Source organism: Nestor notabilis, unplaced genomic scaffold (assembly GCF_000696875.1).
Source record: "Nestor notabilis isolate BGI_N333 unplaced genomic scaffold, ASM69687v1 scaffold15865, whole genome shotgun sequence".
NCBI lineage: Eukaryota > Metazoa > Chordata > Aves > Psittaciformes > Psittacidae > Nestor > Nestor notabilis.
Window position 1 is genome coordinate 13,346 of NW_009928039.1, and position 14,605 is coordinate 27,950.

The 14,605-nt window shown below is 38.2% G+C and overlaps 1 protein-coding gene across 1 annotated transcript; it reads left to right on the top strand.

The window, feature by feature from the left end:
* Positions 1-284: 284 nt before the first annotated feature.
* On the top strand, positions 285-7,662 carry OPRM1 (opioid receptor, mu 1). The gene is made up of 3 exons (XM_010014344.1): positions 285-654; positions 1,560-2,080; positions 7,520-7,662. Exons 1-3 carry the CDS (start codon positions 312-314, stop codon positions 7,556-7,558), a joined length of 903 nt encoding a protein of 300 aa, XP_010012646.1. The 5' UTR covers positions 285-311; the 3' UTR covers positions 7,559-7,662.
* The last annotated feature ends 6,943 nt before the right edge of the window (positions 7,663-14,605 follow it).

Sequence of the window (14,605 nt, forward strand, 5' to 3'; positions counted from 1 at the left end):
TTCAAATATGTGATGAAACTAAGGACGGACCTAGGAAGAAGGGCATGCAGTGGAGGCTGAAGACCCTTTTGACAAAGTAGGTACTTTGGAGCAGAGCGAGCATTCCCACTTTGAAGCAAAGGGCTGCAGGATCTGCCCAGAGTGGTAGTTCCTTTGATACATTCAATGGACATGGTTAATATCATCTTGTCTTCTTGTTTGCTTGAAAGAAGTTCTTTACAGATGGTGTACTGGACTCAGTTTTGTTTAACATTGTTAGCTATGGTCATTTACATGCCTTGCTGATTTTTTTTTTTTCTAGGTACACAAAAATGAAGACTGCCACCAATATCTATATTTTCAATCTTGCATTGGCAGATGCCCTAGCAACAAGTACCCTGCCATTCCAGAGCGTGAATTACTTGATGGGAACTTGGCCATTTGGCACCATCCTTTGTAAGATTGTTATATCCATAGACTACTACAATATGTTCACCAGTATCTTTACACTCTGCACCATGAGTGTGGATCGCTATGTAGCTGTTTGCCACCCAGTTAAGGCCCTTGATTTCCGTACCCCCAGAAATGCCAAAATTGTCAATGTCTGCAACTGGATCCTTTCTTCTGCCATTGGCCTGCCGGTTATGTTCATGGCAACCACTAAATACAGGCATGGTAAGTCTGGCTTTCATTCCTAACTTGAGTATTTTGATGTTTAAACTGCTCTCTACATTGTTTCACTTAATTGTAGAGGCATTGTATTAACTTCCAACCTCCAACCTGTATAGAGCAGGTACGAGTACCAGTGGACCCCTTCAACAATTTTGCATCTGTCTGTAATTGACTGGACACAGCACTGCACATGATCTTTTACAGCAGGCAGCTCCAGCTGTTTCTGGGGGTCCGTGTAAGTCTTCCTGCTCAACACAGTCACTGTACTGTTTGGAAAAGTATCTGCCTGCCTGCCTTCTGCTGTGGGGCAGTTATGCACTGCCCTGCAGTGCAGAAGCCTGTGCTTTACCCAGGATATTCCACTGAAGTTTGCAGTCATAGATGTGTTGCACGTAGTCTGGCAGGATGTGATACAAAGCACGGAGCACGTTCTGGATCACTGGTACTCAAAGACCTTCGAAGAAGTGACAGCATTTCACCATAAATCCAAACCTTCCATTTTGCACAATTATGAAGCCCTGAAATGCCCAAACTCTGGACAGATGTGTGGTTAAACCATCTTTCTTTTCACCAGGTTGTATACTGAAAGTGAAGATGGGTCAAAGTTTAAGCATTTATGGCAATTCAACTCTTTTTCTTGTCCAAAATATATGTAATTCCAAGCAATAAAATGCAGAAAGAGCATATTACTTCACTTTTGGTTTTGTAAGTCACACTTCATACATCTTTTCTAGTGGTGTGTCCTATCAATGTTTGTGCCAATGACAGGTTATGGATTGTTTAATTTTATCTGTTTACTTAGTAAATCTTCATATATTTGCCTATGATATATAACAAAGACAGTTTAAAGAAAAGCAAATGAAAAACTGACCCACTTGTTCTTCTTTGCTGTTTTCCCTTTTCTGCAGGCTCTATTGACTGCACACTAACATTCTCCCACCCTGCATGGTACTGGGAGAACCTCCTGAAAATCTGTGTGTTCATCTTTGCCTTCATTATGCCAGTCCTCATCATTACCGTATGCTATGGGCTGATGATTTTACGCCTGAAGAGTGTTCGCATGTTGTCTGGCTCCAAAGAGAAGGACAGGAACCTGCGGAGAATCACAAGGATGGTTCTTGTAGTGGTGGCGGTGTTTATTGTCTGCTGGACTCCCATCCACATTTACGTCATCATTAAAGCCTTGGTTAACATCCCAGAGACTACGTTCCAGACTGTTTCCTGGCACTTCTGTATTGCTCTAGGGTATACAAATAGCTGCCTTAATCCAGTCCTTTATGCATTTCTAGATGAGAATTTCAAAAGGTGTTTCAGAGAGTTCTGCATCCCCACTTCCTCAACCATTGAGCAGCAAAATTCCACCCGAGTCCGACAAAACACTCGTGACCATGCTTCCACTGCCAACACTGTGGACAGGACTAACCATCAGGTATGACTAGCAGTGGAGATGTCATCTCTGGATCCAGGCCTCCAGCCTGGAGATGACATGTATTCTGAAGTTACAGTTAATACTGATTTGTAGCTCTTTGAAGGTCTAAACACCTTCAGGGTTATGGTTGAAATTGGCGTATGCATACACAGGACCGTAGTCGTGCATGATGCTAGTTGTTCTGTCCTCTAGTTGATGCTCAGAAGCTGAGGGCTTTCAAAAATACCTTGCATGACCAGGTCCAGTGTGCATGCATATACAAAGCACACAAAACAGTGTTTCATTTGCAGGATGTTTACAACAGATGACTGCTTTAGAACCAGTTGGAGATCACAAATGTCTCTACTCAGACTCCTTGTCTGCTGATGGAGACAGGAGTGGGACAGAATATAGGTATCTCTTCTTCTCCCACTGCAGCAGTGAATAGAAAAGAAAAGAAACTGTGCTTGTACACTTTTGATCGATGTACAAAGAAGGCCTACATGGCCTTCTTTGTCTTGGAATACATACAAGAAGTAGACAAAGGCTTGTCTACATTCAGTTCTTGGATCAGATAATTATCTGTGTTGGCTAACGTGGGTTTTGAGATAGAGCTGTATATAAAAATATAAATATATACGCACATGTTGAGGAGTATTATGCCATTTTGCCATTTAAGGTATATTGAGAATATACCTTTTCCATGTAGAAAAAGCCCTTGAGAAGTATAAGCCTTTGAGATTTTACAGCACAGCAGATACAAGAGAAATAGATACTGGGTTTTTATTAAGGCTATTCCTTAGCTTTTACAAAGAAGTTCTTCTGTTACATGTCCAACATCCGTGTTCTGGTGGTTAGTCCTAAGAATTTCCAGTCCTTATCCCTCATTGAATATCAAGCAAAACATGAAAGCCAATCTTAACATTCATGAAAGCAACTCAAGCACATCACAAGCACTAGAAAACTTTTTGAGTTCTCCCTGCAATTCATTAAAAAGAAGAACAAAAGGCACAAAGCCTAGTTCATTCCTTGCTGTATCACTTTTCAGCAATACACTTAGGTTGCTCCTGCCTGCACCAGTTTTTCACTGCTGCCACTTCGGCCACAAGCTGGCTGCCTCCTCAAGGTGCAGAAGTCAATGGCTTTCCATGAAAGCAGTTGCATACCTGCCACTCAGCTGCTGCCTAAAAGCCCAAATCAGAACATTACCATCTTGAAACAGACAAAATAGTAATTGTTCCAGAAAAGGGGAAGGCTGAAGAGAGAAACATTATTAAGCATCTGCAGTTGGTACTGTCATTCACCAGCATCCAATTCATACATGCCAAAATGTGTCCTGTGAAATCAGTTACTGCCTGCTCAGTATTTACGCACACTTTGGTGATGGAGCAGAACTGCCAAACTTGACATAGGCACATAGACATATGTATGTATATAGATGTAGCAGTTACTAGGTGTAGCGAAAATTTATTAGACAGATTCAGCTGTTAATGTATTTGTAACTGTCAGTGGAGCCAATTTTCTTCATGTGTCTGACAACAGGATTGTATATATAACTAGTAAAATTCTGACTTTTTACAGTGAAGTGTATATGTACCCATTTTCTGCATTTAGTTATATAACTTTATACTATTTTTAGGAGAACTTTAGGCTTCTAAACTTCTACCCTTAGCAAAGATTAATGTGGTACTGTCCAGAGACTGAGTGAAATTAAGTCTATTTCCCTGGGCACTGGGTAAACACAGAATAGAAGATGATCCTTCCCACAAAGGTCTTTAGACCCACACCAACAAGGGACTGAGCCAGCTGAGGCAGGGATGGATCAAGCAAGTGAAGTGAGCATTATTGTGGCACTAAGGAGGAAGCTAATCTCATAGTTGGGTTCTTTGTTGGTTGGGTTTGGTTTTTTTTTCCATTCAGAGAACAGTGGTGAAAAAAATTAAGAAGAGATACGCTCACATGAAAAGAAGTTAAGGGGAAGACACTGAAGTGCTTTATGATGAGAAAGTCTAGCTAATATATCTATGTTGGTACACTGACATGCTCTTTCTTGTATAGACAAGGCCTTGGAGAGCATTTGATGTGAATTCTAACTGCAGTGCTTTATAGTACTCAGAACACTACACGTCATTTTTGAAGAAACAGATGTTCTACAAGTTGCTTTTTTGCCAAGTGAGAATTCTTGACTCCTGCTAAAGTTAATGAGAACTGCAAGCACTCAATCACTCAACAGCTTAAGGCCTCACACTCTTACATCACTTAAAAATAAGCATTCATTGGTGAAAGGAATACCTGTGTTTTCTATCAGTGCAAAAGAAGGAACAGAAAACATCATAAATATTTGTATTATTATAAGTTAGGATACTGGCCTTTGGCCTACTCTATAGCTCTTTGACATTACCAAAAAGATTTAGATTAAGAGCTTGAGTATCGTTTTCTCCGCATATACAAAAAGTGGAAGAGCTGAACAAGTTCAAACTCCTCCAGAAATGCCGATTCTTTCACCTGCCAGAGCAGCATCTGATTGGTTAACACCAATAGGATGAGCATTTATAGAAATTGTAGGTGCTCAGTGGAGTAACACAGTTCTGAGGGAGGAAAGACAATGGCTAATCAGGCACACAAAAACTGGAAGAGCTGTAAGACAGATGTTTCACATCTGCAGGGGCATGTATCCTGTGTTACACTCAACTAACTCTTGCAGTAAAATGCATAGGTTACATTTGTTCCAAAGTGAGCTTAAAGGCATGGGTCACTTTAACTTTCGGGTGGCCATATGTAATCTTATAAGTGCATTTGCCTGAAAAATTAGAACGAGAGTAGGAGTGATGGAATCCTGCAAACATTGCTTGCAAAGCAACTTCTTACTTTGAGCTGTCTGTATGACCCAATGTTAGTTGGGAATGGCAGTAAAATACCAAATACTAGCTTTTGCAAATGTCTGAGATTCTTTTGATGTCATTGACATTAACCTGATTCATAACAAAGACCTTGCCAGCAAGGTCTAGCAAAAACCTATCCTGAAATAGCTTTTACTTCGGATGTACAGAGACATTCTGTATTAATTTCTCTGAGAAAAAAAAAAAGTTTGAATATTTTTTTAAATTTAAAATTGATAGTTCTTTTCTCCTGAAAAATATGTTTTCCAAATACCTCTTTTTTTTTGTTGATATCTGTCTGTTAATTAAAAAATAATCCTAAATACTTAGGAAAATGGATTATTAATAATTACAGAAATGTGAGAAATTCAATTTGTTCCAGTGAGTGAGTTTCTCTGTGACCCATTTAAGTTTTTATAGCAGCCTCACCGTAATGTATCCAAGTAACTAAGTAAATTATGTATAGGCACATTTCCAGGACTATTTAGTCATCCTATGTTACTATTTTTCTGTATTTTTAGCTTCTGATACTTTCTCCTTAACCGCTAATGTGTCTAAATGCCATAATGGAAGTTGCAAATCCTCCTTACATGCTGAAAATGAGGCCTCAGATATGTTCATTAACCAGAAGTCCTGGTATTCTGGAATGTTGGTAGCTCTGGAACAGGTTGCTCAGGGTGCTGGAACTAGATGATCTTTAACATCCCTTCAAACTCCAACTATTCTACGATTGTATTTGTGCTCAGTTGTGAGAGTTTTACCCTTATTTCTTCCATTGGCAGCTATGTGTAGAAATAAATGATATTAAACTAGTTGAAACAAGGAAAAATTGAAAGCTACGTTCACTTTGATTAAATAAATGAAGAAAGTACTTTCTTACATTTTAATTTTCCCAGTGCTGTATGACAGACTGCAAAAAACAGGGAATTCTTGAAGTCCTATGCAGAGTCATTACAAAAGTTGGGCAGATTCTGTCACTCCAAACCTTGGCAGATTCATATCTACCTGTATTAATAGAGACTGGCCTGTGTATTTTTGAGAAAATATACCTATCTCCTTTGTCAATAATGCTGTATTTCAATAATAATTCTAAAGAGTTGATTTCTCATAAAGGCCATTTCTGGCAAGATACTGACATCTATGAAAAGCATGTCTAAATTCAACAGATCATTAAAACTGAGCTTTCTTTTGTAGCTGATTTGCTACATGGGCCCTTTTTGAATCTTCTAGGTAGCAGAGAAAACAGAATGTGTTCATCAGACCATTTCATGAAAGGAAACAAGAATAAACTATTCTATGAGGACCAGAAATAACTGGATGACTTCTAAGGTTGCCTGTGGTTTTGGCATTCCTTAAACTGTGAATTAGAATAAACAAGGAACAAAACACTTCTTTTTTTTTTTCTTAACAAATTAGAAAAAGTTAATTGGTAAAAATAATTGGTGAAAAAGTAAATTGGTAAAAATTACAAAAGAAATGCCTTTTCATCTAATCCCTAAAGGCAGGTGAATATGGACTTCAAAATTCATTCCTGGATCTAGACTTCTCCAAAAGACAGGGACATTCACATTTAGGATCAGGTCAAAAGGACAAAAGGAGCTGAGGAGAAATATTCCCAATACACAATAAAGAAAATCCCTAAATATAGCATGTTAAATTGAACAAGTATTTCAGTTATGTTGTGGCCTTGGAGAAATGTATCTCCAAATCAGAAGTCCTAACAGTCTCCACTCTCCTGAACGTGCTTGAAAAGCAATCCAGCTAGAAAATGCGTTTTCCTTCTCCCTGCTCCAGAATCCTTACCCATGTCCCATTGCTTTTACAGGAGCACATTCCCTCTCTTTCCTCTATCAGGCCTCACCTGACTCAGTTATGTACTCTGAATGCTTTATTTGCAGTGTCTTCCATCCTGTTTTTAACTGGTTCTGATGCTGCAGGACAGTATTTGCTGGACAATATAAAAGGGTTGCAGACTTTCAGGACATGCTGTGCAGTAAGCAGGTTTTCTTGATGTAAACATCTGTAGTGCTACTGTGTCTGTATGCAAATAGGACTTAACATGGATACTGTGGACAAACAGGGCTGAGAGGTTGTTGGGCTTGTTTGCTGAATTTAAGCTAGACTTTAACTGCAGACCCAAAAGTTAGCCAACATACTGATGATCTAAAATACTAACAACTCCCCTGCTATTACTACAAAAAGAATACAGGAATGGAGCAAAATCTTTCCATACTCATGAAATTTATAGTGTTCCCCTCTAAAAAGATAACAACTGGCTTGGTATGAAATATAGTTTAATTCAAATTTCAGTTCTACTGATGTTTCTTTGACTTTGAAGGTCAGACATGAAATTTTACTATTATCATTTCCTCTGCCTTTGTTGCTTCATGAAAAAGGCATAGTCTTGCCTTATTCTCTGGGCTACCTGTTTAGCCTTATATGGCAGGACAATAGCTGCAAATGAAAAGTAAATTCCTCTTAAAGAAAAATCAAAACAACACACATGTAAACACACACACAAATTGTGGGTGGGAAGAAATCAAGTAAACGTTCATTGTATTTGCAATTTCTTTCCTTTCAGTTGGAACTTCAAGAAGCTGAAACTACTCCACTGCCGTGACAGGGTCTCCGGCCTCAATAGCTCTCAAACCAATTGCACACCAGTGCCACAGTGTGTCTGGGCCGTATGCTATGGGAATGTGTAGGATACACTTGCTCTCAAAAAAATACCAGAGGAAAGTGCCTGCTTTTCCACTCTGTCAAAAATTGCTTCTGCAGCACTTCTACATTGCGCATAACAGAAGCAGGAAACTTAAAAGAAAGCAGAGCCAAGAGATACGGGGGCTTGCAGGCTCCAGTGTTCAAAAGTCATGTTTACCAGGAGTACATACATTAGCCCAAAACAAAGCTACTGTACCTGTAGCGATCTGACGTGCACTTGGCGAGTTACAGAGGTGTTAAACAGGTTGGAAACAAAAATCCAAAGGCTAGACAACTGTAGTTTGGAAAATGAAGGTGAGCTTTTAATGACGGGGAATAATGGGAAATGAAATTGTAATATTGTTGGGTACTCGATTTACTCCTAATATTTATTTGTAAAGATGTTTTCTGTGCAGGTTATTTGTGTGCTGAAGTCTCTCACAAGATCATCTAGAATAATACATTTGCATTTCAAGAGATCTGCTCTTACAAGGATTGCATGTTCCACAATTTCAATGGAAAAATACTTCTTTCTGTGCTTACTTAACAAAAAACCAGAACTCCAAGCTTCACCTTCTGCTTCTGCTTCTCACATAAAAAAACCCCAAAACTTTAAAATGAAAACAATGAGCTATCATTTCTTCTAAAAGAGATAAGTAAATTAAATTATTCCATGTTGTTATTGACTGTCAAATGACTCCCAAAACAGCATAGACTCAAGAAATTCCTATGTGAATAGAAATCTAGCTATAGGCCTGTCAGAGCTACCACAGGCTAATGACTACTCTTTCAAGTAGTTTCTGAAATTTCAGCTGCCTTGTGAGCAACATTCTTAACATGCTAAATTCTGAACATTCTGAATTTGTATGTCCCTATGTGAAGTGCTTAGAGCAGTTAATGCATTAGACCTTTTGTGGGGTTTGAGTTTGTTGGGGTTTTTTTAAGTTACCTTTTGCTAGACATTGATTTTTTTCTTAACCAAACCCATAATCTCTTTGCTTTTCTAACTAATGTAATACAGTCTGCTTCTCCATTTTTATTAGCTGCAAAAACACATTAAGATTTATGAAAGAAACATTGTAATGAAGTAAATACCACCTTAGCTGCTTTCTAGTATGAAAAATAGAAATACCCATTTAGATAATTTGTGGTGAAACAGTATTTTCTAGCCACTATTTGTTACTTGCTTTGTAAATAAATCATCAGTAGTTGATCATGGGAAAATGTACTTTGATGAATTTAAGTGTATTCTAAAATAGAACTCAATGGAACAGGGTTTTTTTGTCTTTTATTTCTTCAGCCAAAATGTGTTTCTTATTTTCATAGTGAAAATCTATGTAACAATATGCTTTTAATGTGAATTTGTTTATTTCTGCCATGGACTGTGTAATAAAGATTGAAGGCTAAATCCTTGCAAGTTGTAAATAAAAGTAATATTTGAGTTTCATCACTGCGTTGCAGCTAAATATGTAGCCTTGTATATCAGTAGAATATGAAACTAAATATAGCAGAAGTGCCTTATTTCCCACACACACACTTTTTCTGTTGAAAATTCCACTGTGCTGTCACAGGGATTTAATATTTAGTTTTGTATTAAGTTTAGCAGTATCTCCTCATAGTCACCATTAACGTTTAAACCAGAGTCATCATCATTATAAGAGGTTCTGCATCTAATTTTTAAACAGTGTAAGATAGGCACTAGGAAGAATTAGACATATTGTTTTGTACTCCACAGCAGTATTAAATAACAAGAACACAGAATATGCAAGAAATGCAAATGAATTAACATCATACATTGTCATTGCAATCTGATGGGTTCTGAGTAGTCTACTATATTCACGTACAACCACCTTACAAGACTGAATTATATTTGAAAAGTCTTAACTGATAGATCAGAAATATGCTTGATTAAAATCATAGTTTCATGACTAGTCAAAAGTTCATCAGCTTTCACAGAATTTTCATAATAAATGGAAAGTGTTATTTTCTTCTGTACTTAGAATGGAATGAAGCTCATCGACAAAATGCTATGATTTGCCAACAGACAGCCTAATATTATTAAAGATATTTTCAGTTTCAATGGTCCAGTAATTAATTGAGCAACCTGACTGTGAATATTTTTAGTAGTAGTAATGTTGTTGTAGCCTTAATAGTCTAAGGATATGAGAAAGCAAATTTTATTAGCAGAGCATTAGCAAAAATAAATAAAATGTCTTGTTTTTTTCCAGAAGGCTTGAATGTTCATTGTTAGTGCTTCACAGTAAGTAGCATATTGCTAGACAACTTCTGTATCTGCCTTGTAAACCTTTAATAAAAATGTTTGTATTTCTTGTATGTTCACAACACGCATTCAGATACATGTTGATTAATAGGTTATGCCATATATTAATAGCTTGGCTTTAAAAAATGCCATGCAATCAACTGACACTGACACAACTGTCTTGAAGGTTCTCAGATAAATTTCCTGACTGCTTTAAAGAATATGTTGCTTTATTTATTTTAGAAAGTAGAAATCCCAATAGTTCATTATTTTTAAAAAAAATAATAATTAAGAAGCATATGGGCAGAATTCAGTTTTGATCCAAACCACGTCCCCCCTGTGCTGAGAACGCACTGAAGGGGACTCAGCTCCAGGAGCCAGCCAGTGCAGGAACCTGTCTCCAGCAAAGAGACAGACAGGGTGAGCAGAAGGAAACTCCCTTTCCAGCTTCTGGCAGGCAGAAGCTTCCCAGGCCTTTTCCTATTAAATTAAACAGCTTGGGCATATGCCCAGGCACTGGAACAATCTTGCCTGTTCTGCTAAACCCGGAGGCAAGGCAGAGCCTGGCACTACTGCCTGGCTCCCTGCTGACCCACATGCTCCTATGCAGTTTTGGAGGCTAAACTAATTTACTGTCTTCAATGCAAGCTGCTTTGCCCAGTGGGTCTCAGAGTCATGATAATGTTACCGGACACATTTTCTTTATTGTTGCAGAAGTACTCATAATTTTTAAAATACTTTGGTGAATTTTTCTTTATGGAGTTACCAGACAAATTCTTCAATCTATAAATTGACAGGGGTTGTTACCTAAAAGGTGTTCTAGCAAGGAATGCCATGGTTGAGTTGTGCTGAAATATTTTTAATTTGTTGATCTTTTTTTAAGTTCCACCAGATAATTTATCTGGGCATAACTAACTTATGAAGATAGGCTGAGAAAGTTGGGGCTGTTCAGCCTGGAGAAGAGAAGACTGCGTGGAGACCTCATAGCAGCCTTCCAATGTCTGAAGGGGGCCTACAAGGATGCTGGGGAGGGACTCTTCATTAGGGACTCTAGTGGTAGGACAAGGGGGAATGGGTTTAAACTTAAACAGGGGAACTTTAGGTTAGATATAAGGAAGAAGTTCTTCACAGTGAGGGTGGTGAGGCACTGGAATGGGTTGCCCAAGGAAGTTGTGAATGCTCAAATCCTGGCTGTGTTCAAGGCCAGGTTGGACAGAGCCTTGGGCGACATAGTTTAGTGTGTGGTGCCCCTGCTTATGGCAGGGGGGTTGGAACTAGGTGATCTTAAGGTCCTTTCCAACCCTAACTATTCTATGATTCTATGATTCTGTGATTTCTTGTATTTGGAGAAAAAAACAAAAGTGAAAACAGCCGTTCAATTTGACATTTGAGCAAGGTGAATAAATACGACTATTCAGTAAGGAATAATAATGACTGTTTTTATTCTCTTCTTCATGCCCACCATGGTCTTATTGTAAAAGTCTTCAGTTGTTTTTAACCTAGTGTGCTCATTGCCATTTTGAACACTCTTGAGCACTGCAGAAATATTTCCAGGGCATTACCCACAATGACTCTTAAGATCTTTTGTCTGATGAGTAACAACTAATCTACTTGCCATTTTTGTACATAAGTACATACTGGATTTTTTTTCCCCTGTGCATGCATTATTTTATATATTTTGACTTTGTGTGCCATCCACCATTTGATCCCCCAGTCACCCAATACCATGACCTCCTTGTCACATCTAACCTAGTTTTGACTATTTTAAATAACTGTGTTTTTAGGAATTTTGTTACTTCACTGCGTGCCCCTCTTAACATGAAATGTATGACTAAATGGGACAGCAACTTTCTGGGACATCACTAGAAACCTCCCTTCCATTTAATATTTATTCCTACTTTTGTTTCTTGCCTTTCATTAAGTTAATACAAAGAATACTGTATCTCATGCAGCTGGATCACTTTTTCCCACATGCTCATCAGCTAATCCAATGACCTCTAAAACCCTGGGTCAGTTGTTCTTCATTCTGTCATACTTGCCACTTGCCTATCCATGTGCTTTTTCACCTACCTGGCTTACTGAAAAATCAGAATTACTTGTCAATTGTTCCCCTTTCCTGAGGTCTTTTTTTTTAAAAAAAAAAAAAAAAAGATTCCCAACTGTCATGTATTATTTTAGTTCTAAAGTCAGTTTTAAAGTGCATAATACAACACAGTTAATAGCTCAGCAATTTCATACTTGAGTTCTTTTAGAACCCTTGAGTAAGTAACATCTGGCCCTCACTATTTGATCCTATTTGAAAACCTGATTTATTTTAAGTCATTTCAGCTAACACTTCATTCTGAGACAGCTCTTCAGGCTTCTCCTCTATGAAGAATGCAACACAGAAACTCTCCTAAGTTCCTCTATAATGAACTCTCTTGTGAAGGATTGACACATCTTTTGATTTTCCACCATGTCTTTTATTTCCTAGTTATTTACTGGACCCTTGTCAGCCTTCCAGTTTGTCATGCTATGTTTACACTAGGCTTTAAATACACTAGGGCTGAATACTTTTCCATATTACCAGCATATAACAGGAGTAGTCAAAGAAGCTAAGTCCACAGCAAAAAAGCTAACTGATCTATGATATCTTTAAGTCAGACACTGAATCATTTGGAGAAATACCAGAGAAGTAACTTACTATATCCAGACATCCATTCAAAACAGTGTTTCTGTGATTCTGTAATTGCATAGTACAGCACACAGTGAGGTTTTGGATATAGAAGGAAAAAAAAAAAGCTCTATATTAATGGCTTTGCTTTATGTCCATTCTGCACCCGCATTTCTCTCTGAATAAAAGTGAGATGAAGCAAGCCAGCAGCTAATGAATACACTGTTCTCAGGCATTCCCAGACTGCATAAGACTAGAGAACTGTTGTCCTCAAGGCGTGCATCTGCTTACATCAGGAACTAACCTAATGACGCAAGGCAAGAGGATCCCGTAGAATAAAAAGATGATATAAAACCACATCAATCCCCAAGTTCCATTTGTTTCATAGATACCACCAGGCCAGAAAGTAAGTGAGCATCCAGACATCATAAACCATGTGCTGGTGTCAAGAAAGGATGGGGAGGTAATATGACAGAAACCACAGTAGGTTCAGTTCCCAAAGACAAGTTTGTATGTAGTAGACCCCCTGGGCCTGAACTATAAGGCTTCTTTGGGCAGCACTGCCAATTCAGTTTCTCCAGCCTTCAGTCTTTCAATGATTTTGTTGCTCTGGAAGCAATGAAACCCCACTATGTGAGTTCCACATCTTCCTTGAACCACAATCTACCACCTGGATCAGAAGCAGTGATAAATTCTGTTTATGATTCAAGGGAACCTGCACAGACACTGCACAGCTCCCCAGCAAGACATAGCTCACCTACAGTCATCTGCAATCTCCCAAAGTCCAAGAGTAAAATGGCTCATCAAGTTAAGGGTGGTCTTTTTAGATAAGGATCTTTGCAATCATTTCATACTCCTACACTCTCTGTTAAAGTTTACAGTAAGGATCAGCACAATAACTGTACACAAACCTGTATTCAGTTTCTAATGTAGCACCAAATTAATTCCACTGCACCAAATTTACCTTTGGCATTAGCTGAAGAAACAGAAGGTATTTTTTCTCTGTTGGACAATTCAGTGAAACTCTCAAGAGTCATTTGTCTTATCAGGCTAAATTCTGAAGTGCTACATTAGTGAGTAATCTAAAAGTAGTATGGCTAAAAATGACAGACATTTACTGTGTATTACTCCAATTAATTTGCACATACCCACAGATTAACAGATTATTGCTTGCAACAAAACAAAACACCTTGAGCTTGAAGAGAGGCATGTTAAAACCTGTAAAATTATTGAATGCTCACAGTGCTTTTTGTTTCGTAACACTATTTGGATAAAATTTTATTTCACTGTTCTTTTCATCATAAACTTAGAGGAAGAAAAGTGGTGCTTCTTTTCACACTCTCATTGATACCTCTGCAAAAAGCCCAGCAACAGGCATCAAATACTTTAATAGAAACTATGCATTGAAAAGGAACAATAATTTCTAGAGGCACATAGGACCAGAAAGAAAACATTACACAATGAACGGAAGATTGCTGCTGTGTTGGGGAAGCAGCAGCAGTAGGTCCACTGAGCTTCCACCAGACAGCAGGCAATATAGCAACTACAAAGCAGAGGAAGCAATGTTAAATGGAAAGTGGTGGAAGAGTGGGAAGGGGAAACCTTAGTAAAATAGCCTGTGGAAATAACCACCTATATGATGTTTAAAACTTGCCCTGGGTTTTAATCCAGTATAGGTAATCCTGGTTTCACTGAATTTTCCTTCATAATAGATTTACTTACACTGTTCAGGTTGGTTTTCTCACTCTCTTCTGATTTGCATTTTGTTGTTGAGGTGTCTTTGTTCAGGGCATGTAAAAGAAGCCACTCTCTTGGATACTGGTTTTGTATGAGATACTTCTTAGAAGAATAGATTTGATCTAGTGAATTTACTCTCTCAACTTTCCCTTGAGTAAATTCAATGCAAAGAGGCACGCAGGCTCCTCCAGGGCATTTCAGGGCATTTATCACTGAGACCCTCATCTGAATCAGCATAAGGTTCAGCCTCATTAGGACAAAGCAGACCATTGTGAAACCTTTCTACTTCTAATGCATCAAATGAAACATTTTTCACT